General features: G+C 44.3%; 1 protein-coding gene across 2 annotated transcripts in view; it reads left to right on the top strand.

Moving 5' to 3' along the window:
• LOC146357071 (alpha-1-antiproteinase-like) overlaps window positions 1-19,361 on the top strand; it is a 36,099-nt gene extending 16,738 nt beyond the window's left edge. Inside the window, exons 2-5 of one of the 2 annotated variants that reach the window (XM_084839908.1) lie at window positions 10,842-11,462; window positions 14,415-14,685; window positions 15,261-15,408; window positions 18,903-19,361. In XM_084839908.1, coding sequence (XP_084696034.1) covers window positions 10,862-11,462; window positions 14,415-14,685; window positions 15,261-15,408; window positions 18,903-19,094 — 1,212 coding nt within the window. In that variant the 5' untranslated portion in view covers window positions 10,842-10,861 and the 3' untranslated portion in view covers window positions 19,095-19,361. Of the gene's footprint in view, window positions 1-3,458; window positions 11,463-14,414; window positions 14,686-15,260; window positions 15,409-18,902 lie in introns of those variants that run through there. The other variant, XM_084839917.1, reaches the window with a different exon arrangement.
• The last annotated feature ends 6,218 nt before the right edge of the window (window positions 19,362-25,579 follow it).

Here is a 25,579-nt window from a genome sequence, read left to right on the forward strand (position 1 = left end):
AATAAAATTTGAAGCCCTTAACAGCTTGGGGCCAGGTTATCTGAAGGAACGCCTCCTCCTATATGTGTCTGCCTGGACCCTAAGATCATCCTCAGCAGTCCTTCTCCGGGAGCCCCTGCCAAAGGAAATGAGGCGGGTGGCTACCAGGAAGAGGGCCTTTGCTGCTGTGGCACCCCAGCTGTGGAATGAGCTCCCTAGAGAGGTTTGCCTGGCACCTACATGGTACTCCTTTTGGTGTCAGGTGAAGACCTTTTTATTCTCCCAGTATTTTAGCATTTTAGCTTCCTAGTCTCTTAGCTTTGGTGTTTTAAATCTGTATTTTAAATCTCTGCATTCCTGCTAGGTTTTATTCTGGTTGTACTGTTATATTGTAGTTTTAAGCTTTTATATTTTATATTGTTTTATGCTGTGCTTTGTGGTTTTAATTTTTGTGAAGCACCCAGAGAGCTTCAGCTATTGGGCAGTATAGAAATGAAATGACATACATTTTTAAAAAGAAATAAATAAAGTACTGCAAAATGCAACCAAAGTTTGGATGTATGAAAGTCACTTACCTTTTCGAAGGGTGACATTCGTGGGGGGGGAGGTGCTCCGTCCCTCCCCCCGAAATTCTGGCCAGGGGGGGAGGCGCTCCATCCCTCCCCCCCAAAATTCTGGCCAGGGGGGAGGCCCCCCAAATCCTGGCCGGCCAGCTCCGCAAATGGCTGCAGTCATAGCCGCCGCCATTTGCGTCCCTGCAGTCAGCCGTGATAGGCTACGTAAATGTTTACGTAGCCTATCACAGCTGATTGAAAAGAAAAAAAAACGCGCATATGTTTACGTACGTACATAAGTTTACGTAAATGTTTACGTAGACTAAGACGGCGAAAATAAGGGGAACGCAAATAGCATAGAGTCTACGCGCGTATGTTTATGTAGACTAAGACGTGCCAAAATAAGGAACGCAAATGGCGGCACCCACGTTTTTTTTTCTTTTAAATCAGCCACGATAGGCTACGTAAACATTTACGTAGCCTATCATGGTGTTTTTTAAAAATCTAGCCATGATAGGCTACGTAAATCTTTATGTAGCCTATCACGTTTGTTTTGTTTTGTTTTGTTTTGTTTTTAACTGGAAATGGTGGCAGCGGCAGCCAGTTGGAAGACCGGCTGCCACAGCCGCTGCCGCCAAACTGCCGCCGGAGCCGCCGCCACCAGGAAGATCCGCCCAAGGTAAGTCCCGTCCCGGGGGGGGGGGAGACTGTTCTGCCACCGATTTCGGGGGGCCTAATGAGCTGGCATTCGGCCTCCCCTAGATTCATGGCGGAATTCTCTGACATCCCTAAACCAAAGGCCCTCCACTGAACAGACACCACTCCCCCCAGAAATCAACTCACACCATCAGTGCCAACTTCAGGTTTTTCAGGGCCCTTGGGCAGGACAACCTCAATGGGCCCCCTCCCTCAGTGAATCACCCTCCTCACCACCATCATCACAATTGTAAATCATCACAATTTACAAGTGGTGGTTGGAAGTGCCCCCCCCTGGGGGGGGCAGGGGGGGCCCTTCCAACCACCACTTGTAAATTGCTTTGATGAGTTATTCTTAGGATTCAGGTCCCAAATAAGTAAAGTTTTAGCTAGTTAATCCTGTGTTACTTTAAAAAATAAATCAGCAACTGACCATTTCTGAAGTTGTCCCTGTTTGATTCTTCAAAAATATATTCAACTGGGCACCGAGGTTTACTTTAGTTCTTTTGCCTAGCCTAAGGTTGGTCTTATTCACATGCTGGTAGGGATGGCAGAGAATTCCACCATGGACTCCAGTGAGGCCAGATTCTTTAGAATCTGGATCCCGGAGTCTGTGGCAGAATGAAGCAATCCCCCCCGCCACCCCCAAAGTCCCCACGGACTGGATCCTACCTGCCTTTGGGGGTCCGGATCCGGCCACTGCTGGCCGCTGCTCCGGTGTGCAGCCGCAATGGCATCCTGCATAGGGGATGCCATTTGCATCACTGCTTTAGCCGTGATAGGCTACGTAAATATTTACGCAGCCTATCATGGCTAAAGCAGGGATGCAAATGGGAGGACCAGATCACCTCCCCCCCCCCCATGGACACCAGCAGAGCAAGGTAAGTGGGGTCTCATACACCCCTACATGCTGGATTGTTTAGCAAACACAGGAACCCGGTTTTAAGGAGATTAAATGAAAAAGGTCCACACTCGAGCCCTTCCCATGCTCGGCAAGCAGCCCACACTCACCTCAGTGGCGTTATCGAGCTCCACGGTCACCATTTTAAAAAATAAAATAAAATGGTGATTGCAAAATGTGCATATTTGTGCATACAGAAATGTGCATTTTTGCAATTGCCATTTTATTTCTTGGAAAATGGTGACTGCAAAGCTTAATGAGGCCACCGGGGTGAGTGCAGGCTGTTGGCTGAGCACGGGCAAGCAAGGAGCGAGCAGGGGCAGGTGCTTGGCGAGCAGGGCTTGGGGGTGCTGGTAGGGGTGCTTTCACTGGATTCCCAGACCAAATTGGGCACCCACACCATCCCTACTTCTACCTAAGTAAAACTCATAAGCAGTAGGGATTTGTGAATCAGCAAAACTCAGACCAAAGATCACTGAATTCCATCTCAAACACTTGTTCTGACTCGCGTCCATATCAGATGGCGAACTTTGGTTTTTGCTTTTTGCATGAAAATCCATCCACATTTTTGTGCATAGTTTTCCAAGCGTACGCATCAGTTGTGCATGCCTTTGAAGTGCATGCATTCTTCTCCCATTGATTAAAGTGTATTTGTGTTAGGGATGTACGAAAGTCACTTACCTTTTCACGGATTGTGTTTGTGGTGGGGGGGAGGCGCTCCATCCCTCCCCCTGGAATCCTCGATGGGGGGGGAGGCGATCCAGTCTCCCCCCCCCCCCGAATCTTCGACGGCCGGCTCTGCTCCGTGGCGGCTCCGCGGAGCAGCTGGCCAGGGCCGTCCGCAGCCAGACTTCCGGCCGCGGACTGGCTGGTGTGGATGCAAATGGCAGCCACCGTAGCGGCCACCATTTGCGTCCAGCCAGGGAGCCATGATAGACTAACGCCGGTGTTTGTTTGTTTTTTTACCTCGCCATGATAGGCTACGTAAAGACTTATGTAGCCTATCACGGCGAGGTAAAAAAAAACAAAAAACACCGGCGTACACAAATGGTGGCGGCTACAGCAGCCGCCATTTGCATAACTTATTTTTCACCGTGTTTACGTAAATATTTACGTAGACTATTATGGCGAGGAAAAAGGGAAATGCAAACAGCATAGTGGGCGCTATTTGTGTTCCTTTCCCCCCCCCCACCGTTTTAGCCTATGTAAATATTTAAGTAGGCTAAAACAGCAAATAAAAAAGGAACGCAAATAGCGCCCACTATGCTATTTGCATTCCCCTTTTTTTCCACTGTAATAGTCTACGTAAATATTTATGGAGACTAAAACAGTGAAAAATAAGGAACGCAAATGGCAGCCGCCGTAGCTGCCGCCATTTGCATATGCCAGTTGTTGTTGTTTTTTTTATTGGCTTGCTGTGATAGGCTACGTAAAGACTTATGCAGCCTATCACGGCAAAGACCAGAATGCAAATGGCGGCCGCGGCAGCTGGTCTAAAGACCAGCTGCCGCCTCCGCCGCTGGAGCCGCCGCTGTTCGGAATATCCGCCCCAGGTAAGTCTCATCCCAGGGGGAATCCACGGGGGGCGGGGGGGCAGGCCATTCCACCACAGATTTCAGGGGGTCAAATGCCAGTGCATTCGGCCTCACTGAAATCCGTGGCGGAATTCTCCACCATCCCTAATTAGTGTGCATTTCTCAAATGTACACATTTTTATGTGCATTTTTCAAATGTACGCATGCTGTCAAATACATTTTGGAGGGTCCACAAATGACGCTACAAACTCGGAAATGTACAGAGTTCAACTGCAGATTGTGTCCAAGTCCATGCTTGATCCAGAAAATGTGAACTGGATGAATCCTCAACAAAAATAAACTGAAACAGATTTCTCATACATCTCTAGCCATAAGCCTCAATTGCCATGTGTTCAAGCTAAAAGTTATTAATGAAAAGTTATTAATTAAAATGTTATTAATTAAGTTATTAATCAAACTTTTTAATAATAGCAGCAGCAAATACACCTATATAGACAACAAAGGGTGTTTTCGCCACCTATCTGTCATGCTTGTCAATAAAGCAAGATCACTTTGCTCCTGTTATTCTGGCTAAATTGATATTGCGTTGAGTTGCAATGTTTGATTTTGCCTATTTTCTAATTAATCTGACAAGTTAGTATGTCAGTATCAGTGAAATTAGTTGTTTATGATTGCAATGAGGTCCTATTATAATGTTGTTGTGTTGCTGTTTTGTTAGCCACTTTGGGCACTTTTTGTGGAAAAGCGGCATACAAATTAAGTGATGATGATGATGATGATAAAAGAAAGAGGGTTTGTTTTAATTGTCTGGAAAGGCAAATGGAGTTTGAATAATGCTGAAATGCAAGCTGGGGCCCTCTACTGAACATATCCTCAGAAATCAAGTCATGCCATCAAGCCTCCAGAGAGAAATAAGTGCAGTTGACAAGAGAGCTCACAGAAGAAATAAAATTGGTGTGACATGTCAATATGAGGTACCATACAAACAGAGCACACAGAGTTAGTTTATTGGCCCTCATCCTGTCCATTACTAATCCTAGAAAACCATTTAACTCTTACACATCCTTCCATGGGGACAAAATAGAGCACTGCAGCACCCCGGAGCATAACTGGCATGGGCCGGACCAATAGTCCTCCAGTGCCACCTCCTACAGATTTCCACCTGGGAAGGAACAGAAATCTGGGGCACATTGATTGCCTCCAAAGCCCATCCCTTTTGTTGGAATCATGATGGCAGGAGATGGCACTAATAAAAAGTTTCACCAAAGGGTTAATCTGCTCTTACGTATATAAAAGTGGGGGTCACCCACTATGCAGACCTTATCAGCTCCCTGGATTCATGCAGAAAACACTGCCTACCAGCAAGGCAGAGCCAAAGACATTTTTGCTACTTTAACCAAGGGCATCTCTACACCAGGCTAAAATCCTGCAGTTGAGATGGCTTTCTGCCTCCATTTTAAATGCAGGCTCAAAACGGCTCCCTTTTTCACGTGCTTCCCTTTCCCCCACCCCCTTCCCCCTCCTTCTCCCCCTATCTGAGTCTTCCATTATCTTTCACTGATCTGACTCCTCTTCTTGCTGCTTTTCCTCTTCTCATGGAGGAAACTGAAGCGGAACACAATGGGGTAATTTGATAGCTCGTTATCTACGATCTATTTAAAAACAGAACAACGGGCATTTAGTGCAGGAGATGCCCTGGAGGTTCAAGGTGTCATGTCCTCACTTCGTGGAGTCAGTTATTCAGCCAGTCTTGCTAACACGGATCAGTGGCCCAGAAGGATACAATGTGCAATGGTATTGCAAGTTGCTAAGTGGTCCAACAACAGCATTAACAGAAGGGCAGCCCTTGTCCTTCTCCTGGAATAGGTTGTCCATCAGGGCAACGAAAGCAGTTGCACACTGGGTGGTGGGAAATGGTGGCCATGTCAACAAATGGTGAGGAATATTCAGAGAAAATTTGGCAAAGTAGACTTCATTTTCTAGGGGCAGGAGAAAATGTCAAGCCTCGGAAAAATTCTTGTCTTATAAGAAATTTCAGCTCCTGGTTAGAACAAGTTGAAAACTTTAAGGACTTAGGCATTCACTTTTCATCAGGAGGAAACAGGAAAAGACTGTTACAACAGCTCAAGATTTTCTTGTTTTTATATACATTTTCCAAGCAGTCCTTAGCTTTTACAGGAATAGAACAAGTCTCACCAGCCCTTAAAGTTTTTGAGGTTGGAACTCTTGTATAGATATTCTATGTTTCATGTGTGTGGGGTCCATATTTCATGTCTTTATTGGAGGTATTACCACATGGGTTCCTGAGGGCTTTGTTAGCTGTTTCCCCACCCATGTCTGCAATTAACTTCAATATTTGTGGAATGGGTTGCTCTGTGTTAAATCCAGAATATTTTTTTTAATTATTGTTGGACTTAATTAACTCATACAACTGAGAGCCAGTTAACTAACAGTGCGATGCTGAGAAGTCAGAAGTGAGATTTTGTGCACCCAGAAGTAAATCCCACTGTGGTCAGTGTGAGTTACTCCCCAGTAAATGTGTTTAGATTGCAAGGTGACACTGTAATCCTATACTTGTCTGTTCAGAAAGAAGCCTACTTGAGTTCAGTGGGACTTACCCCATGGTAAGTAGTATTGAGACAGGAGACTCATTCCCACTCCATCCGACTAGGTCATTTCTCTTACTTGAACAAGTGTGTCTGTGACTCACCTGAGTGAGAAAACAACAGCTATACTGACAGACCCCGCTCAGCAACAGATGTGTAAATCCCAGCTGAGGCTTCTGGGCTTCAAGAACTAATTTATATGGGTTGTGGTCCCTCAAGCCAAATAACACAAAGTGGTACCACAAAAAAAATATATTTATTGCTCAAACAGTATTAAAGAATAACAAAACTTGGAAATGATGAAACAAGCAAAACAAGTTACTATATGTGATGCAATTAGGATGATCAGAAGCATAATAGAAATCATAGCTAGCATATTTCTTAGTAAAAATAAAGTTCGATTCCTCTCAACCAACAAAGCAGTTATCATTAAGATCTTATAGGTTACCTATCTGGCAAGCATGGTTGGCAGAGCTTAGGTAATCATGTTTGGTAGGCTTCTCATTTTCCCAGGATCTCTCTGGGCAATCAGATCAAAACCTTGCTTTTTATAACCTTTATGTTGATGATCTCATCGTACATTTCACACTTGGTCATACCACTACTCCTATTTCTCTCCCAATGTAGCCAGTTTTGCCACTGACACCAGTAACAACTAGATGAAGCTAAGCAGCTTTCTGCTTCCAATACTTAACCAACCCACTTGTGTCAACCTCCTTTCTCATTTCCAAGAATGCTTTCCATTACTCACAGTTATCTCTCACCACATACACCGAACTAAGCACATCTGTTACTGATCAGTTACAGTCAGCATACACAGATAATTAGGAATAGCACTCCTATGGAATACAGTTATTTCTTATCAACAATACACATTACATTCATATGCTGTGACAGTATAAGATTGCAGCCTAAGTGATGTCTTAATGAAATGATGAAAAGATGAAATGATAAAAGCTACCATACAATATTTTATCTATACATATTTTGAATAATAGTAATAATGCAAAAGGTTCCTAACATTACAGAAGTGAAATTAAAATATGTGGTTGAACATTATACGTGTGCTGTATTATGTGCATTGCATTGCCTACATATTGTTTATATGGTATTGTTCTTAGAAGCAGGCCTATTTTCTCATGAGTTAGTGACAGTGAAAAATGAAAGTGTGCAGGCCATTTAACTGTAGCAATTAAATGATGCAATTTAAGCCTTCAACAGAACTCTGTTTAACAGGCAATCTTGGTGAAAACTGGAGATGAGAGCAGAAGTGCCAGATGTCCGTAACTATCCCCAAAGCCAATTCTCAACCTGTAAAATTTTAAATTGCTATTATGTTTCATTGTATTAGAGATAGGGCATTAAATAAAAACAATATGGCCCACCTAAGGCCATAGACATTGTTATGACCTCAGAAGGGGAAATCTGAATAGGGATATATAGGGATATCCCCACCCATTCCTCCCCCACCTCCCCTTCACAGCCTCTGCAGAAAGCAACATGACAGCTTCCTTACCTGAGGTCAGAGCTCTGACCTTGGGTGAGGAGGCAGAGGGGAGGAGCAGAGGTTGGAGGTACTGGCCTGGTACACATGTAATGGCAACTCAGAGTATGGGTTGAGTATGGCTTGCTATTTAATTGTGGGTTGTTGTTGAATCATGGGTAGTCGTTATGTGTGAATCCTGCATTATGGTTTAACTATGGTTTATTAATCATGAACACCTCTGGAAGACACCCCATGGTTTGTTGTTAGGTTAGGTAGTCTTGAGTTGTTTGTAGCTAAGAAGAACATGTAGTTTAACCATACTGCATGGTTCACATGCAACAACAAGCTATGACTCAACAACAACCCACAATTCAATGGCAACCCATACTCATGGTTGTCATTACATGCAAACCAGGTGAGCAAGAATCTAATGGATCCCAACACATCCCAGTTACTGTCCCACTTTCAGGACCCTAGATATACAAAAATGGAAAATAAGCTGAAAGGAGGACAGAGAGGCAAATATCACATCCATCACTCCTACTACTGTGCTAGGTGTGTTTGCCAGTGGAGAATAGGACGTTTTGAGAACTGAAATGAAATTAAAGTAAATTAGCCAGCTTCAAGTAATGTATAACTATGCAGAATTTTGAGTTATATGGAAGATAATGATTCTCCAGTTCAGAAAGAACAAAGCGAGTTTGCTAATGCTAACAGACATTAGGACTTAAAGTTTAGGTAGACAGTGGCCTAATCATTTCCCCATCAGGCACAATGCAATGCAATACAGTCATCTGTGTCACAGACCAGAGATGTGCTAAGCAAAGCCTTTGGGAAGAATGTTTGCTGTGCTTTCGCAGGCAAATACTAATGCTTACATTTATACTCATGGCACTAGGATTATAGGGCTATAATCCTAGTAACTTCACTGGGATTCCTCCATAAGTGGCTCACTGGAAACATATAACATCAGAAAGCAACTCTTAGGCCCCAAGCCCCAAGGAAATGCAATTTGACTATTGCCCTGAATGGTACCTTGGTTGGGCCCAAGATGCAACAGTAGATGCAGCATCATACAAAATTATACCACTAAGCCATCTAGCTCAGTATTGCCTACTACACTGACTGGCTCTCCAGGTTTCAGACTGGGGTTTTCCCAGCCTTACCAGGATATGCCAGTGATTGAACCTGGGACCTTAAGTATGCAAAACGTCTCATCTGCCACTGAGGTATGGCTCATCCTTAAAGGAAAATGTCTAAACTGATGCAACCTTGTCAAAGCTAGAGAGATGGAGACCAGTTAGACTGGTTGATCATGCCATCTATACCTTCTCAGAGGCATCTCTCATGTCCTTTCTGTAGATATGATCTTCAGGGAGCATGCAGCAATTGCGTACCTCTGCTTAACATGCACAAACACACACACACAGTCACGTCCTTGTTAAGACAGCGACATAAATTTCTTCAAAAGGTCACTTGCATAATGTTGCAGAAATATAGCATGCTGCTGGACAATATGATTGGATATTTGGGAAACCTGCTGAGGGAGGGGTTTGATGACTACTGGGGTTGCACTGGAATGCATTGAGGACTTCTCCTTATAAGATTCCACTAGCCAAGAAGTGGAAAGTCTCAGTGAGAAAGACCACCACTCCAAGTGTAGCCACTACTCTGTGTGCCTTGCTCAAATCCGCCTTGTGCTCTCCATCGCTGAGGAACCACAGCAGGCACAACCTTGGCTTCCTTGGGCACCTGATCCACCCTCATTCTCTTCTGCTGGGGTGAAGCTTGGCCATCTGACTAAACCTGGAGCATCATTTGACCTAGGTGAGCGAGGTATAATACTGGGTTTTGAAAATTGTGCTTTAATGTATGTGTGTTGCTTGTTCCCAGTATATTCTGCTACCATCTTTGAAAGCAAAGCAAACGCATTTGCTAAATATTTTAAATTAGTGGCTGCGTTTCTGTCTCCATTACTTGGATCCAACAGTTTCTATGAAGACTTTAATTAGCCCAGTGTTGCAGAGGTGAGTAGTAGGGAGGGTAGATATAAGGTGCGAACCCAAACTTGAAGCATGACTGCTCATGGTGAACTGCCCACCTCAAAGAGGGGGCTATTGTAATCCTATCACCCCTACTTTGATTTATCACTCCATCATTCACATCCATGATTTAAATTAATCTTTGGGGCTTTTTTCCTTGGAGATAAATTCACTAGATTTAAATCAATCCACATTGCCACATGCTCTTGGAATGCCAAGCCATGAATCCCATTTCTCCTCAGGAATCTTTTTTTTTTCTCCCTTCATCGGTAAAATCTTGAACCTTTGGCCATTTCTGAGCCACAACACTTCCTACGAGTGAGGTGGGGGTGAAACTTTTGAATGATCAGTAGAAAATGCCAGACGCTTGTGTATCAATCAGAGTTAGGTCATTTGAATAGTGCAAATATAAGTGAATAGAAGATAGGCGGAGCGATTGTTCATATTATAGAGGCACTCGTGCCTCCACACTAAGACAGCTCCACTGTGTTGTTGTTGTTTAGCCCCATTACAATCTGCCTCATCCATGAGGAGATTCATCCTGCAGCAAGGCTGCTTTGCTCCTCTGCTTCTGCCTAAAAGAAACGCAAGCACTTCTTAAAAAACTTTGAAAAGAGGACAAAGTTTGAACAAGTCCAAAATGTAAGCTTTGACCCTCCAGCGAACTGGCCCCCATCAATCAACCCACATAACCAAGCTGCCATAGCTCAGGGAGGGGCCATAGCTCAGTGTGATAGAGCACTGACTTCGCACACAGAAGGTCCCAGGTTCGAAGGTCCCAGGCTTCTCCAGGTAGGGCAAGGAAAGAATCCTCCCTGAAATCTGCAAGAGCTGCTGCCAGTCAGTGTCGACAATACTGGGCTAGATGGACCAAGGGTCTTACTCCATATAAAGCAGTGTCTGATATTCCCATGTTTCTACAGAGCAAATACCTCTAAAAAGCTCAAGCAAGAAAGAAAGATTGTACCTCATATTAACATGAAAAACCATATTTCATTAAGACATTGAATTCTGTAATGGCTGTGTTGTTCTTTCTGTTCAGGTTACTTCCAGAGGAACACAATGTCTAATTTCACTCTGTGTTTGCTTTTTGCTGGGCTCTTTGCTGTTGCCAACTGCCACCCCAAACACCCTGGCAAATATTGCAGCAATTCGCTCATATTTAAGGTAGCCCCAGGCAATGCCGACTTTGCCTTTAGGTTCTATCACAAGGTTACTTCAGAGACTGCTGAAAACATTTTCTTTTCTCCTCTGAGCATTTCCATTGCCTTTGCCACGCTATCACTGGGGGCTAAATCCACCACGTTGAATCAGCTGTTGTCAGGACTTGGCTTTAACCAGACAGAGATCAGTGAGCAGGACATACATGAAGGTTTTCACCATCTCCTCCATGTGCTAAACTGCCCTGAAGCTGAAATCGAGTTGAGCATTGGGAATGCCATTTTCACAGATTACCAACTGAAGGTCCTAAAGAAATTCTTGAAAGATACCAGACATATTTATCAAGCAGAAGTTTTTCCTACTAACTTCAAGAATCCCCTAGAAGCTGAGAAGCAGATCAATAGCTACATAAAGAAGAAAACCCAAGGGAAATTAGTTGATGTTGTCAAGGATCTCGATCCATATGTTGTAATGGTTCTTGTAAACTATATTTTCTTGAAAGGTAAGTCAAATGGACTTGTAAAATCCCTTGATATGTCCAAACTTTAAGCAGTGTGTTACTGAATGTGTTGCCCATCTAGAAACATGTACAAAATTGCACACGTTCTCATGAGACACATTTGCTCAAAGGGCCTTTTTGACATTGGCAATACAACATCTATGGCTAAAAAGGCAACCCCACCCAAAGGATCCACACTCACAGAAGATTTGGGGGTAACACCACTTGCCACATTCATTGAGTGCAACATGAATTTAAAATGCACAAGCTGATTTGGGGGAAAGTAACTTGATAAAGCATTTGCTATAAACATAACATCAGCACTGAGCACTTCAGCCTTCACCAAGAACTATACTAAAATGGTGGTGTGGGGGGAATAGTTGCATTTTCAGTGAAGCTGGGTTTCATGCCTAAACGTGAGGCTGCAGACACATGTGTGCTGTTTGGTTTGCAAGGGGAGGAGTATGTTAGGGGTGGTATGGCAAGAAGGTGGGAATTGGGTAACCAGGACTCCCTAACACTCATGAGAGTAGAAAGAGAAGAGGAACAAAGGAGTTGGGGTGAGCATTTAGAGCTGGATGGAAGTAGCGATTTTGAGGGGAATTTGTTCTGCTGGACAGAGGTGCAACTGGGTGGGTTCCTGAGGGACAGTTACTGTGGCAGGAAAGGAGGAGGAGAAGGGAACTGTGTAGGGTACACAGCTTATTTACTTTTACTTCAGGAGGCTTCCTCTTGTTTCCTCTTCTAGAACTTGAGAGCCAGTGTGGTGTAGTGGCAAGAGTGTTGGGCTGGGAGCTGGGAGATCCGGGTTCTAGTCCCCACTCGGCCATGGAAGCTCACTGGGTGACTTTGGGCCAGTCACACACTCTCAGCTCAACCTACCTCACAGGGTTGTTGTTGTGAGGATAAAATGGAGAGGAGGAGGATAATGTAAGCCGCCTTGGGTTCCTTGCAAGAGGAAAAAAGGCGGGATATAAATGCAATAATAAATAAAATAAAACTTTATTGTGGAGGCTAGATGAAAGGCCCACTGAGCCACCAAGACAACCTCTCCAGGGGATTTTTTCCCACTGGTTTTGGCAGTGATGGCTTGATGAAGAAGAAAGGGGGACCAGCCTGTTGAAAACAGAAGCTCTGGCCAAGTTCTAAATGGTTGGAGCTCCAACTAAATAAAGGTTTTTAAAAAAGGGCCAACTAACAGAAGCAGACGCACTCACTCTGAAGGACTGGGTAGATGGGCAGAGGATACATGTGTTGTACAACCTCCTAGAAATGCATAGCTTTCCCTGGGATGAAGCCCTTTTCTGAAGATGGGATATGGGAAGCGTTGCACCTCCTTAGCTTGGCTGGCTACAGACAAACTTTTTCCCTTTAAAAAGCGAGGGTGGTGTTTGCGGGTTGCAAAACACAGATATTTTTTTCTCTTTTTTTAAACCTCACCCTCCTGCAGCAGGGTGGAATTTGGGGCCCAAACTGGGAGGGAGAGCTTAAATTCACCCTCCTGAATTCCCATTGTCCTGATCCAAACTGGGGCCACATGCATTTAGACTGATGTTAAGAAGCCAATTAGCGGAAGCTTTAGTTTCTCCCTCAACCTACCCTTCGTCTCCCTCAGGGCCTCAGGAATGGGCAGTGCCAAAGATTAGGGCTGGTGAAGCAGGGCTCATTCAGAACCCCTCAGCTTTCTACCTATCTGGCCATCTGGAGGAAGTGAAGTCCCATGCATGGCCTTCAATTGTTCCATGAAGAGATGGAGCCATTAACAGGGTGGCCAGGTGACCTACTTTACAGAAGACAGTGTAGAGCTGGCAGAGGAGAGTCCACTATTTGATAGGCTGTTCAGTCCAGGTCCGGTTTGAAGTCAACCATTAGGAGGGAGAGCAGGAGCCTTGAAGTTGCCATCCACAGTTAGCACCTGGACAGCATACTGAGAAGGCACACAGGTTACATGGTCAATCTTCTCCAGTATGGTATAATATACTGGATTTCTATTTAAGGGTGCAATCCTATGCATATTTAGACAGAAAAAAAGTCCTCAGCTCCTAGGATACCCCAACCAGAGAAAATAAAAGTTGTAAAATGCATGCAAGTTCCTTTACCCTAGCTGTACTTAGACTTCTACGGGCTGCTTCTTCTTGCTCTCTCTTTTGGCTCTGGTCTCCCTAATTCTGCTCTTACTGGCTCTCTCGCTCTCTTTATATACCCTCCTCCCTCAAAACTGAAAGTACTGTTTCAAACCTGAAGAAACTAAACTTAACTGGGGAAATGACACTGAAACTTAACCAGGGAAATGAAACTACTCCTCTCAGGAATACTTCCTCCCAACAAATAACTCCAGGCCTCTAAGCCTGACCTTTTTTCTTTTCCTTCCCTCTGTAGGCCTCAACCCTTCACAGTCCCTCACCCTTTATTCATTTATTTTCTATACTTCCCAATAGCTGAAGCTCTGCAGGCAGTTCACAAAAATCAAAACCATGAAGTACAACATTAAACAATATGAAAGCTTAAAACTACAACATTAAAAAAATATAGCCAGAAAAAAACCTAGCAGCAACGCAGAGATTTAAAATACAGATTAAAACAGCAGAGCTAAAAGACTAGAGTGCTAAAATGCTGGGAAATAAAAAGGACTTCACTCAGTGCCAAAAGGAGTACAATGTAAGTGCCAGGTGAAACTCTCTAGAGAGGTCATTCCATAGCCGGTGTGCCACAGCAGAAAAGGTCCTCTTCCTGGTAGCCACCCACCTCACTTTCTTCCATCATCTTGATGTGTTAATGAATTCTGAATTGTGTGTATTTCAAAAGGGAAAATTGAGACTGTCTGCAATTCCAAAGGGCTATATTCAAATCCTGATATCTGATTGGCTTTTGAATTTGCGTGAAATATTTTTTCACCCCTAACGTGAACAGATGTTATGGAAATAACCTACATTGTCATGCCTTTCTCTTCATAAGCATATTGGGAAAATCCTTTCAATCATGAGAACACTAGAAGCGAAGACTTCTTTGTGGATGAGAAAACTACAGTGAAAGTTCCTATGATGAACAAAGACGGCATATTTAAGAAGTACTATGACAGGGATCTGTCCTGCCAGGTGGTGCAGCTGCCATATAAGGGCAATGCTTCAGCGCTGTTCATTCTGCCTGACCAAGGAAAACTGAAGCAAGTGGAAGATGCTCTGGGGAAAGATGTTCTGTTGAAATGGGAAAATTCATTGAGAGAACGGTAAGCCGATATGCTGTAATGTGTTAGAACTGGACTGGGGATGCTTTGAGTCCAATCCCTCCTTGCTGGATGATATTGAACCATGCACCATCTCCCAGCCTAACATACTTCAGAGCTGTTATTATTTTGCATGATTAAAACACAGAGAGGGAGGACTGGAGGAAAGACCATAAGAGAGGAGTTCCACCAAGGGTGGGGGGTATCTGCCCCATAGGCATCAGTGTAACAGCAGAAAGCCCCATGGGCTTTTGAAAACTACTTTCTACCAATAATAGAGGCTAAATTGTGGAGTCAGCATAGCCCTATGTGCCTTTAAATCACCCATATTGGATCCATTTCTTTGACTGCATGATTAATATTCATGCAAAATGAAAGCTCATAAAAATGCTTTAACCCAAAATTATTAAAAGGAAAAAGCATTTTAATTTAAAACTGTATTACTATTAATATGCTTAAAATAAATATTTAAGTCTCAATACTTTCCCCCTTGCCAAATGGTACGTTACTATACATTGAATCTTGCATATATTTTTTCGGAATGATAACTCATCAGGCTCTGCTTCTTCTTTCAATAGGAGAATACATCTCTACCTTCCAAGGTTTTCCCTCTCCGGTAGCTATGATGTTAAAGATATATTAAGAAGATTGGGAGTTACCGATGTATTCACAAACCAAGCAGATTTATCTGGAATCACTGGGAAGCCTGACTTGAAAGTTTCCAAGGTATTCTTTTCAAATGTATCATGCTAGAAGAATTGAACCCAAAACTTCCAAGTGACCTTTTAGTCCACAGGTACACTGCTGAGTGAAGGTACCAAGAAATATAATGTGAGAACTAGAGTACTTGCAGAGTATTGCATTGCAGTCAACAATGTCATGTGGCTGCAAAAAAAAAAAGGAAATGCTATTTTGGGCTGCATTAATTGATGTATAACTTCCAAATCATGTGAAGTACTAGTTCCTCTCTACTCAGCACTGGTTAGGCCTCATCTGGAGTACTGTGTTCTAGTTCTGGGCACCACACTTTAAGAAGGATGCAGACAAACTGGAGAGGGTTCAGAGGAGGGCAATGAAGAGGATCAGGGGAATGGAAACAAAGCCCTGTGAGGAGAGACTGGAAGAACTGGGCATGCTTAGCCTTAAGAAGAGAAGGCTGAGGGGAGATATGATAGCACTCTTCAAGTACTTGAAAGGTTGTCACAGAGAGGAAGGCCAGGATCTCTTCTCGATCATTCCAGAGTGCAGGACACGGAATAATGGGCTCAAGTTACAGGAAGCCAGATTCAGGCTGAATATCAGGAAAAACTTCCTGACTGTTAGAGGAATATGACAATGGAACCAAATAACCCAGGGAGGTAGTGGGCTCCCTCACACTGGAGGCATTCAAGATGAAACTGGACAGCCATCTGTCATTTGACTTAGATTCCTGCATTGAACAGGGGGTTGGGATCGATGGTCTTACAGACCCCTTCCAAACCTACTATTCTCTGATTCCATGATGCTATGATCTCTCTCTCTGGATGCTGCTTCGCACATGAGCATGTTCTCCATACAAAAGGAGAACATGTGCACACCACGTCCCAAATGGGTGTAATTGCAGTATAATACACAATTGTGCAATTTTTTCACACATGCCAATATATATGGAGGCACACCCCTTCTTGTTAGGGATGCCAGAAAAATTGTTTGGGGGGTGGAGTTAGACGGGTTTCCCTAGGTTCGCCCCCGCCCCCTGACTTCATTTTGGTTCCCACAGTAGTGCCTGACTCGATCGGCAGCGAGTCAGGCCAGTTCACAGATTTTCAGGACATTTTGCACATTTAATTTTTGGGGAAGGTTCTGCAGTTTGCCCAAATTTCTGAGCAATTTGTGCAAATTATTGCCAAATTTATGCAAATTATGGCCCAGTTTGCGTAGCTTTTGCCAATTCAGCCATGATTTGCACAAATCATTCAGCTGTAATTTGTGCAAATTGCAGAAGCTTTCCCATCCCCTCCTACAGAAATGTGCAAAATAGTTCCTAGAGTTTGGGGAACAGTCCACAGCTCAGCTATTTGACCCAAAGTGAGTTGTACACACTGCAGAACTCCATTGAGCCAACTGGATTTCCTGGCGATGGATATCCCTACTTTTCATATGCAGAGGTTGTCTCACCTCAGTGTGTGAAAAATGTCATGTGTGAGGCAGCTATGAGAGAAGATCTCTACTGAGGAAATGTTGTCCAGGCACCCTCCTCCACAAGGTGTACACATTTAGATGTCCCAGCCTCAGGCATCTATACACATTCATGGATTGCAGGGGCAAGGGCAGGACCAGGAGGTGCTGTGCATTGTCCACATTACAGACAAGGTCCTGCAACCCCTTTCTACACCTTTTAATGCTTCACATGAGTAATTCGTTGTTGTTGTTGTTGTTGTTGTTATTTATTACCTTTATATCCCGCCTTTTTTCCTCCAAAGGAACCCAAGGCAATATACATAATCCTTCTCCTCCTCCATTTTACCTTTCACAACAACACCGCTGTGAAGTGGGTTGGGCTGAGAGTCTGTGACTGGCTCAAAGTCACCCAGTGAGTTTCCATGACCCAGTGGGGACTAGAACCCAGATCTCCCAACTCCCAGTCCAACACTCTGTCCACTAAACCACGCTGGCTCTGTAATGCATGAAGGGAGATAATTCTGTCCAAACATCCCCCTTCCCAAGTGTGCCTTTCCACCCAAGAAACTCCTCCAAGAAACTCCTCCGTGTTCCAACTTCCAAGTTCCTCAGACAGAGCCACTTTTACAACACCCATGGCTCTGTTTTTGCAACCTCACACTGACTCTGTGGTGGGAATGGCTTCGTTCCTCATTGGTGTGATGGGACACAGACTAACGTCCTGTTCCTTCAGCTTTTATGCTCTGGCTATCTCCCCCAGAGGCCAAACTCCACTGACCTGCCCCATCCCATAAAAAAAGCATTTCCGCTTGCTTCCTGTTGCCCCTGGAAGCACTAGATCTCTGTTCCACATGCGATGGGTGCCGCTAGCAGAAGGGCAACAGCAGTAGCAGGGCATCAGTGCCCCATTGGATACAGCCCATGGACCCAATCTGGATCAGACCCACAATACATTGCCAAAAGGCATGCAGTTGTAATGTAAATTGCAGGCATAGGTCCTCTGCCTACTTGTTCTCTGGCTTTCTGCCTATCAAGAAAGTGGTTGTAATGAAGAGAAAGAGGATGAGGAACGAACAATAGCAGCTGGGTACCATGGTGACGAGAAGGCAGACTCACCAAGGGTTCTCAAAACCTGGAGCTCGTACTGCTGAGACTGCCACTGGCTTACGTTCCCAATCTAATTTGAAATGTATGGATGACTCAAAGTCTATGAAACAATCCAGTGGTTCTTTCTCCAGTACAAAGAAGATCTGTCAGTGGTCTGTGTTAATTCCTGCTTCCTTAACCTCACAGGTGATTCAGAAAGCTTATTTGACTGTGGGTGAGAACAGGACTGAATCTGCTGATTTCAATTGGGGAAAATAGCCCATGGGGAAAGTGTCACCCCCCCACCCACTGCCCCTTTAAGAGTGCCTTTGTTGTTGTTGTTCAGTCGTTCAGTCGTGTCCGACTCTCCGTGACCCCATGGACTATAGCACGCCAGGCCTTCCTGTCCTGCGCTCTCTCCCGGAGTGTGCTCAAGTTCATATTCATTGCATCGGTGATGCTATCTAGCCATCTCATCCTCTGTCGTCCCCTTCTCCTTTTGCCTTCAGTCTTTACTTCATTAAAAAAGGAAACCCTGGGAAATCCAGTCACAGGTCCTTCCTTTCACATTATCTGTTTGGGCCTGGACTGTGACCTGTACAGGTTTTTACAATACAAGTAATCACTGGAAAAGTTCCATGTGTTTAACCTATACACATATTTTTAAGAGTAAAAAATGGTGATGTATATTAGATCTACCCTTGGCAGAAGTGATGTGAGAGAGGAAGAGGGCAACTCCCCCAGTGAATATGGTGCAAGAATATGACATATGCAGGAGTCATCAGGACTGATGGGGGAGGGAGATTAATAGATCACAGAAGTAAAGAAACAAGAATGGACCAGTATATCTAAGATGCTTAAAACAGTCTTTTTGCTTAGAAGGACCAGCACAACCTTCTAATGAAATCCACAGCCCCATCTAATGAAATCTTGCTCTCTGTTCTGGATTGATTCTTGCTTGCTTTCCATTACAGGCTATCCACAAAGCTTATCTGAACGTCCACGAGAATGGCACCGAAGCTGCAGCTACCACTGTCATTGAACTTGTTCCCAAATCCCTGGCTATTACAACTAAGTTCAACAAGCCCTTTGTCCTACTAATCATAGATTCCAAAACCCGTTCCATCCTTTTCATGGGAAAACTTGTAAACCCTGTGGAGAACTAAATATAGCATATAGCCAGCATATTGACTGCAACACTTACACCCATGTTGTGGTTTAATGTACAGTGTGCATGAAATGATTTGTAACTGCTAACTAACATAGCAAGAGTATCATTGGCACACATTAATAAACAATTTGAAGACTGATCGTGATTCTTTCACCAGTACGCATTTTGACCATTCATTGTCATCATTGCTTACCATATCTCTTTGTATTTGGGAGACTGAGAGCAGGGGGTTATCCTTTCTCTCAGAATTTAGTAAATAAAAGCAAACAAAACCAAGTTCTCAGTTCCAAACTGCTCGTTGGATTTGGGGGATTGATTTTCAAGTGTCAGAGAGAGAGAGAGAGAGAGAGAGAGAGAGAGAGAGGAAAGAAGAAAGATGCCCTTTCTTCTCCATCCTGATGTGAGGGAACCGGGCACTTTGCATTAGCATCTCTGGCCATCACAGCTCTGAGAAAGAGTGAGCAGGGGGGGGGATCTTGGGCACCATCTACATGGCACCGCTTCCACCCTTCACTCCATCGCAACTGTGCAGCATTGCAGCTTTGAAGTAGCTTCTGCTGCAATACATCCATGATTTACTGCAGGCTTCTCCAACAGACTCTGCCGTGCCCTTTTTTTGCCATTGTATTTTAATGTGCAGCTGTGCAGGCCTATGAGCATGGGGGTGCAATACTTCAGTGGCTGTTGTATATTTTTGGGGTTCTGTTGTGTCTGTTTGTCTGTCCCTTGTTAGGTAAGATCATACAATTGTAGAATCATAGCATAGTAGGGTTGGAAGGGGCCTATAAGACCATCAAGACCAACCCCCTGCTCAGTGCAGGAATCTAAGATGCGGGTGATCTGTGCTCCTTCATTTCCGTGCCAACTGTCCGTCAGTTCCCCAGTCTGAGACTCTTGCGACGGTTCGCACTCACCCAAGGCGTGAGAGGTACGTGCCTACCCATTGCTCCAAAATGGTGGCAGGAGAAAAGTTGGTCCTCCACCAAGGGCCCTCCCCCCGGCCCTTGGGCACTGAGTCCAAAAGCAACCATTGTGAAGATACAAAGCTGCAAAAATGTGCAGAAGTGTGATTAAATATCTGAAAACGTCTCTCTGTCCTTCCGTAACTGCGCAGCTGCAAAGGGACGGGGGGAGTAACATCACAGAGTGATGCAAGCACTATGCACACCTACAACATGCCCACCCCAAAATGAGAAGTCAGTTTGGGGAAGGGACAGACAGCTCGCAACTGTGGGAAACCTGCAGCAAACTAAAACATTGCAGCAAAACGCCTCCTTGGAAATTCGCATTTTTCGGGAGAAAACTACAGATGGCTGCCAAGTGGTGACTGTGTCACTACCACCGAAGGACCTCTACTCGCAGCCACCCTAGAGTAAAAGGCTCATGTAGATGGGGCCTTGGTGACTGTCTTAAACAAAAGGCCTCCCCGAGGTGGCAAAAGGTAGTTATGTAGGCTTGAGCTATCTTGCCATAACAGATCTTTCCCATCTCTCATTTTTGAGGTAGAAGTCCCCCAGCCCCTTAACTCAGGTCTGGCACAACACTGGGGCTTGTCAGTTTTAAACACTTGTGATAAGCTTTTAAAGATAATGTGTCTCGGAATCAGTTTAGCCTCTGAACTCTTTGAGAAAGTGAATATTTTCCAGCGCGGCTTTAAACAAGTGGTAGCGGGCTCATCACAGAGACTGATACTTTTCTCTTATACAGTCCCATCACCTCCTACTCCTACAGTCTTTCCAGAACAAAACTATGGCTTCACACACAGGGCTCCTTGTCATCTCCTCCATCCACCATCCTCTTCCTTCTATCCCTGGTCAGTTTATACTTTTCCCTTTGTGGCTTGGGCTCATTAACTACACATATCAGCCAGCTCCCACCTTCTTCAGGAATGAACATAAGAACATATAATGAGTCATGCTGGATCAGAGCAAGGTCCATCTAGTCCAGCAATCTGTTCACAAAATGGCCACCCAGGCCCAGCTGCCTATGGGAAACCCACAAACAGGACATGAGTATCACTGAGCCCTCCCACCCATGATCCCCAGCAACTGGAATATATAGGCATACTGTCACAAATACTTTTAGGTGGAGTAGTTAGGCTAGCCAAATTTCCACCCATGCACAGCCTCTCACAAAGTTAAACAGAGTAAAACTGGTTAATAGTTTTCTCTTCCATCTGGCTTAAAGAGGAAGACTAAAAATCAACAAGAAATAATAACTGGGCAGGTTAGGTGCTTCTGTGGCTGTGGCAAGATCTGCAATTTGCATGTGTTAACAGGGAAAGTAGAGGAAAATGAAATCATGAGACAACGGGCTCAACAGAAAAGTGTTTGCAAAGGATCACCTATGCTGTTCTGCTTGGAACATCCAGGGCCTGAATGGTCCTAATGGATGTTGCTCCTGTGCCCTTTTCAAGGTTGGCCTCTTTCCAGATGCAGGCTATCTTTTTCTAAAACAGCAAAATTTAGTGGTGCTTTGTAATACTTCTTCAGCAAAGGAGATCGTTACCTTGTCGTGGTGCTGGAGCTTGAGCACCTCAATGACGTCGTGAGCTAAACCATGAAGGGACACCCAAGACGGGAAGGTCATGGCAGAGAGGTCAAACTAAATACGATCCCTGGGGAAGGAAACGGCAACCCACCCCAGTAATACTTGTAATACTTAAGAGACTTGCATAATGATGTGCAATTTCACAAACTGTGCTTGCTTATAGCTTAGCCTCCATGGGCCCTCCCCTTTTCTCTGTATATCAGGCCCAAATCCAGATAGGAAGAATGGAATGAGTGGGAAAAAATAAAGATGTCTTACATTGTCCTGGCCCTGTATTGCCCAACATTGCCCTGCTAATGTTTCTCCCTATGAAGAACCCGAGCCTGTATTGCCACAAGAACTGTATTGCTGGAGGAATCCTCCTCTGAGTTGACCCATGCCTGTAGAACCATGACTGCAGGAACTGAAATCCAGCTGACAACAAAATTCAAGTCTGAGAATCAGTAAAGAACAGGAATATATTTGACAGGACATTTGCATAACTCAAATATCTAAAGCATTACTAGCAGAAATGAGATTTTTTTAAAGGTAGAACTAAACATATTCTTCCCCACTCCTTGCTAAGATTTTTATGTATGGCAATCTTTGCTACTTGCCCAGGCCCATAACTTTTCCTTAGTGTGAGGAACATGCATCATATCATCATCATGGAGTGTCCAGCACCTTCTTGCCATTCAGAGGTAGGAGTCTTGTTCTGCTGGTGGCTCATAACACAAAGGTATCCAAGCCTGCATACTGACTGAGACAAGCTTGTTATATTTGGGTGTGTTTTTTTTTACTGCACTGAAATCAGAGTAATCAAAAAAACTATTCCGTGGTGATATCACTTTTCTCCTATTCTTTTGGCTAAGAGAAAAGTATGGTTTTTAAACAGTCTGAAAGTCTGACAGTGTTTGAATAAAACTAGGATGTCCAACTGAACTTGCCCCATAAATAAACCCACACAATCCATGCTACAGAGAGTGACGCCTGCCTGCCTGCAGGGCAAACACCTTGAGAGAGCTCGAGCAAGAAATGAAGATGGAACCTCATTTTTACAAGACAGAAAAATAAAAACCTCTTTCATTAAGTTACTGAATTTTGCAATGGGAATGTCATTCTTTGTTTACGAGTTACATCCAGAGGAACATGATGTCTGTTCTCAACCTGTGTTTTCTAGTCACTGGGTTCTAAACTGTTGACCAATGTTTCCATTTTCCTCACCACCATGAGGACCACCATGACCACTGTGACCATGGACAACATTTGCCCTTTCTGAAGATAGGCAAAAGCAATATTGACTTTACTTTTACATTGTATCACCTGCTTGCTTCAGGGACTGCCAGCAAAAATGCTTCCTTTTCTCCTGCAAGCATTTCTACCTCCTGGGGGTAAGTCTGGAGCTAAGGATGCATGGGAGGTTATACTACAAGGGCCTGGAGATCCAGCATGAGGCCATAACTCTATTACCATGAGGAAAAATAATGAGGTTAAATTGTATATCATGTTTTAAGATATATTTGTGAATGGAGATGGGGATAAGACATGTATCATTGGCTTGAACTAGGGCCACTTTATTGAAACTGTTTAAAAAGTATCGGCAGGCGTATCCATGAGTGATCTGAAGTCTATAACCATGAAGGAGCAACATATGGTTTTCATGGGTGAGCTCACCCTGGTCTTTGAGTGGGGTGTTGTCTTATCACCTCTTCTCAGAGCCACACCTTTCCAGGTTACTAGGGAGACCTTTTCAAGTCACTACCTCTGAAAACCCATAACTTCAGGAGGGGGGACAGAAGGGGGTGCTGGGCAGTTCAGTGATAGAACACATACTTGGCATGCAGAAGGCTCAACATTCAGTCCCCAGCACCTTCAGGAAGGGCTGGAAAATTCCTGTTTGAATCCTTGGAAAGATGCTGCCAGTCAGTGTTGACAATACAGAGCTAGATGGACCAGTCAGGAAAAGGCAAATTCCTATGTTCCCAACTCTGAGAGAGCGAGGCCCATTAACCCAGAGGCAATCCATTCTGTGCCCATAGTGTTGACAATACAGAGCTAGATGGACCAGTCAGGAAAAGGCAAATTCCTATGTTTCCAACTCTGAGAGAGCGAGGCCCATTAACCCAGAGGCAATCCATTCTGTGCCCATAGGCCCCACAGCCCCGAGTGGGAATTGCTGAATCCAATAAAGGTGCACCAAGGTGCTCATTAAACACATATCCTACTTACTGATTTTCCTGCGCATTTCTGCCAATGAGTGATCTATTTAAGGTTCTGTCACCACCAGAACAAATCACTGTCCAGCAGTCAGTGCAGAGTAGATGAAAAAGCCTTCCAGCACAGCTGATTTTGTGACAGGCCAAAAAATCCTACTTAGCCTTCAAGTGACCAGGTAATCCTACACCAGCACACACCTTGATTAGAACCATTCTTCCTCCAAAAATAGGGTGGGTTCCCCACACATCTTGTTTCAAGCAAAGTTGCCAGTCTTTTTGCTGCTGCTTATGCAAATCTGGCAGTGGAAAGGGGGTGGGGGGGGCACAAAAAGGCAACGAGCCACACTACATGTAGTGATGATCACCAGTTTAGATGGCTTTGAGGGGTCAGAGGTTGGACAAATTCCTAGAAGAGCGGTCTATCAATGGCTAGGCTTGATGGCTGTATGCTACCTCCAGTGCCAGAGGCAGTGTGCCTATGTACACCAGTTGCTGGGGAACATGGGTGGGAGGGTGCTGTTTTACTCATATCCTGCTTGTGGTTTCCTGGTCAACAGCTGGTTGGCCAGTGTGTGAACAGAGTGCTGAACTAGATAGAACCTTGGTCTTATCCAGAACAGCTCTTCTTATTCTTATGTTGGCCACTCCTGCCTTGCACATTTTGAGTATGCAAACATTAGAGAGAATGGCTAAAGTGAGCTATGACAGTTTATATAGTACAGTGATCCTAATGATTTTAGTGGGACTCCCCCTTAATCAGTGTTCTTAGGATCATAAAATCATAGAATAGTAGGGTTGGAAGGGGTCTACAAGACCATCAAGTCCAACCCCCTGCTCAGGGCAGGAATCCAAGTCAAAGCATCCCTGACAGATGGCTGTCCAGCCTCATCTTGAAGGCCTCCAGTGTGGGAGAGCCCACCACCTCCCTAGGGAATTGGTTCCATTATTGTATTGCTCTAACAGTCAGGATGTTTTTCCTGATGTTCAGCCGGAATCTGGCTTCCTGTCACTTGAGCCCATTATTCTCTGTCCTGCACTCTGGGATGATTGAGAAGAGATCCTGGCCTTCATCTCTGTGACAACCTTTCAAGTACTTGAACGGTGCTATCATCTCTCCCCTCAGTCTTCTCTTCTCAAGGCTAAACATGCTCAGTTCTTTCAGCCTCTCCTCACAGGGCTTTGTTTCCAGTACCCTCATCATCTTTGTTGCCCTCCTCTGAACCCTCTCCAGCTTGTCTGCATCCTTCATAAAATGTGGTACTCAGAACTGGACACAGTACTGCAGATGCCGCCTAACCAATGATGAGTAGAGGGGAACTAGTACTTCCTGGGATTTGGAAGCTATACTTCTATTAATGCATCCCAAATATCATTTGCCTTTTTTGCAGCCACATCACGTGATTGGCTCATATTCAGCTTGTGATCTACAACAATTCCAAGATCCTTCTTACTTGTACCATTGTTGAGCCAAGTGTCCTCCATCTTGTAACTGTGCATTCGGTTTCTTTTTCTAGGTGCAGAACTTGGCATTTATCCCTGTTAAATGTCATTCTGTTGTTTTCTGCCCAGAGCTCCAGCCTATCGAGATCACTTTGATCAAGATTACAGTCCATACGTCTTTATTGAATGTTATGGCATCAGATAGCAACTCTTTCACATCAGCTCACAAGAAAACATGATAGGACTGTTGCCCTGGATGATATTTCAAGTGTGGGATGGCAGATTCAGCACCATT

Source organism: Heloderma suspectum, chromosome 1, assembly GCF_057233095.1.
Source record: "Heloderma suspectum isolate Gila_16-S chromosome 1, 16-S_ref, whole genome shotgun sequence".
In the NCBI taxonomy this organism is placed as follows: domain Eukaryota; kingdom Metazoa; phylum Chordata; class Lepidosauria; order Squamata; family Helodermatidae; genus Heloderma; species Heloderma suspectum.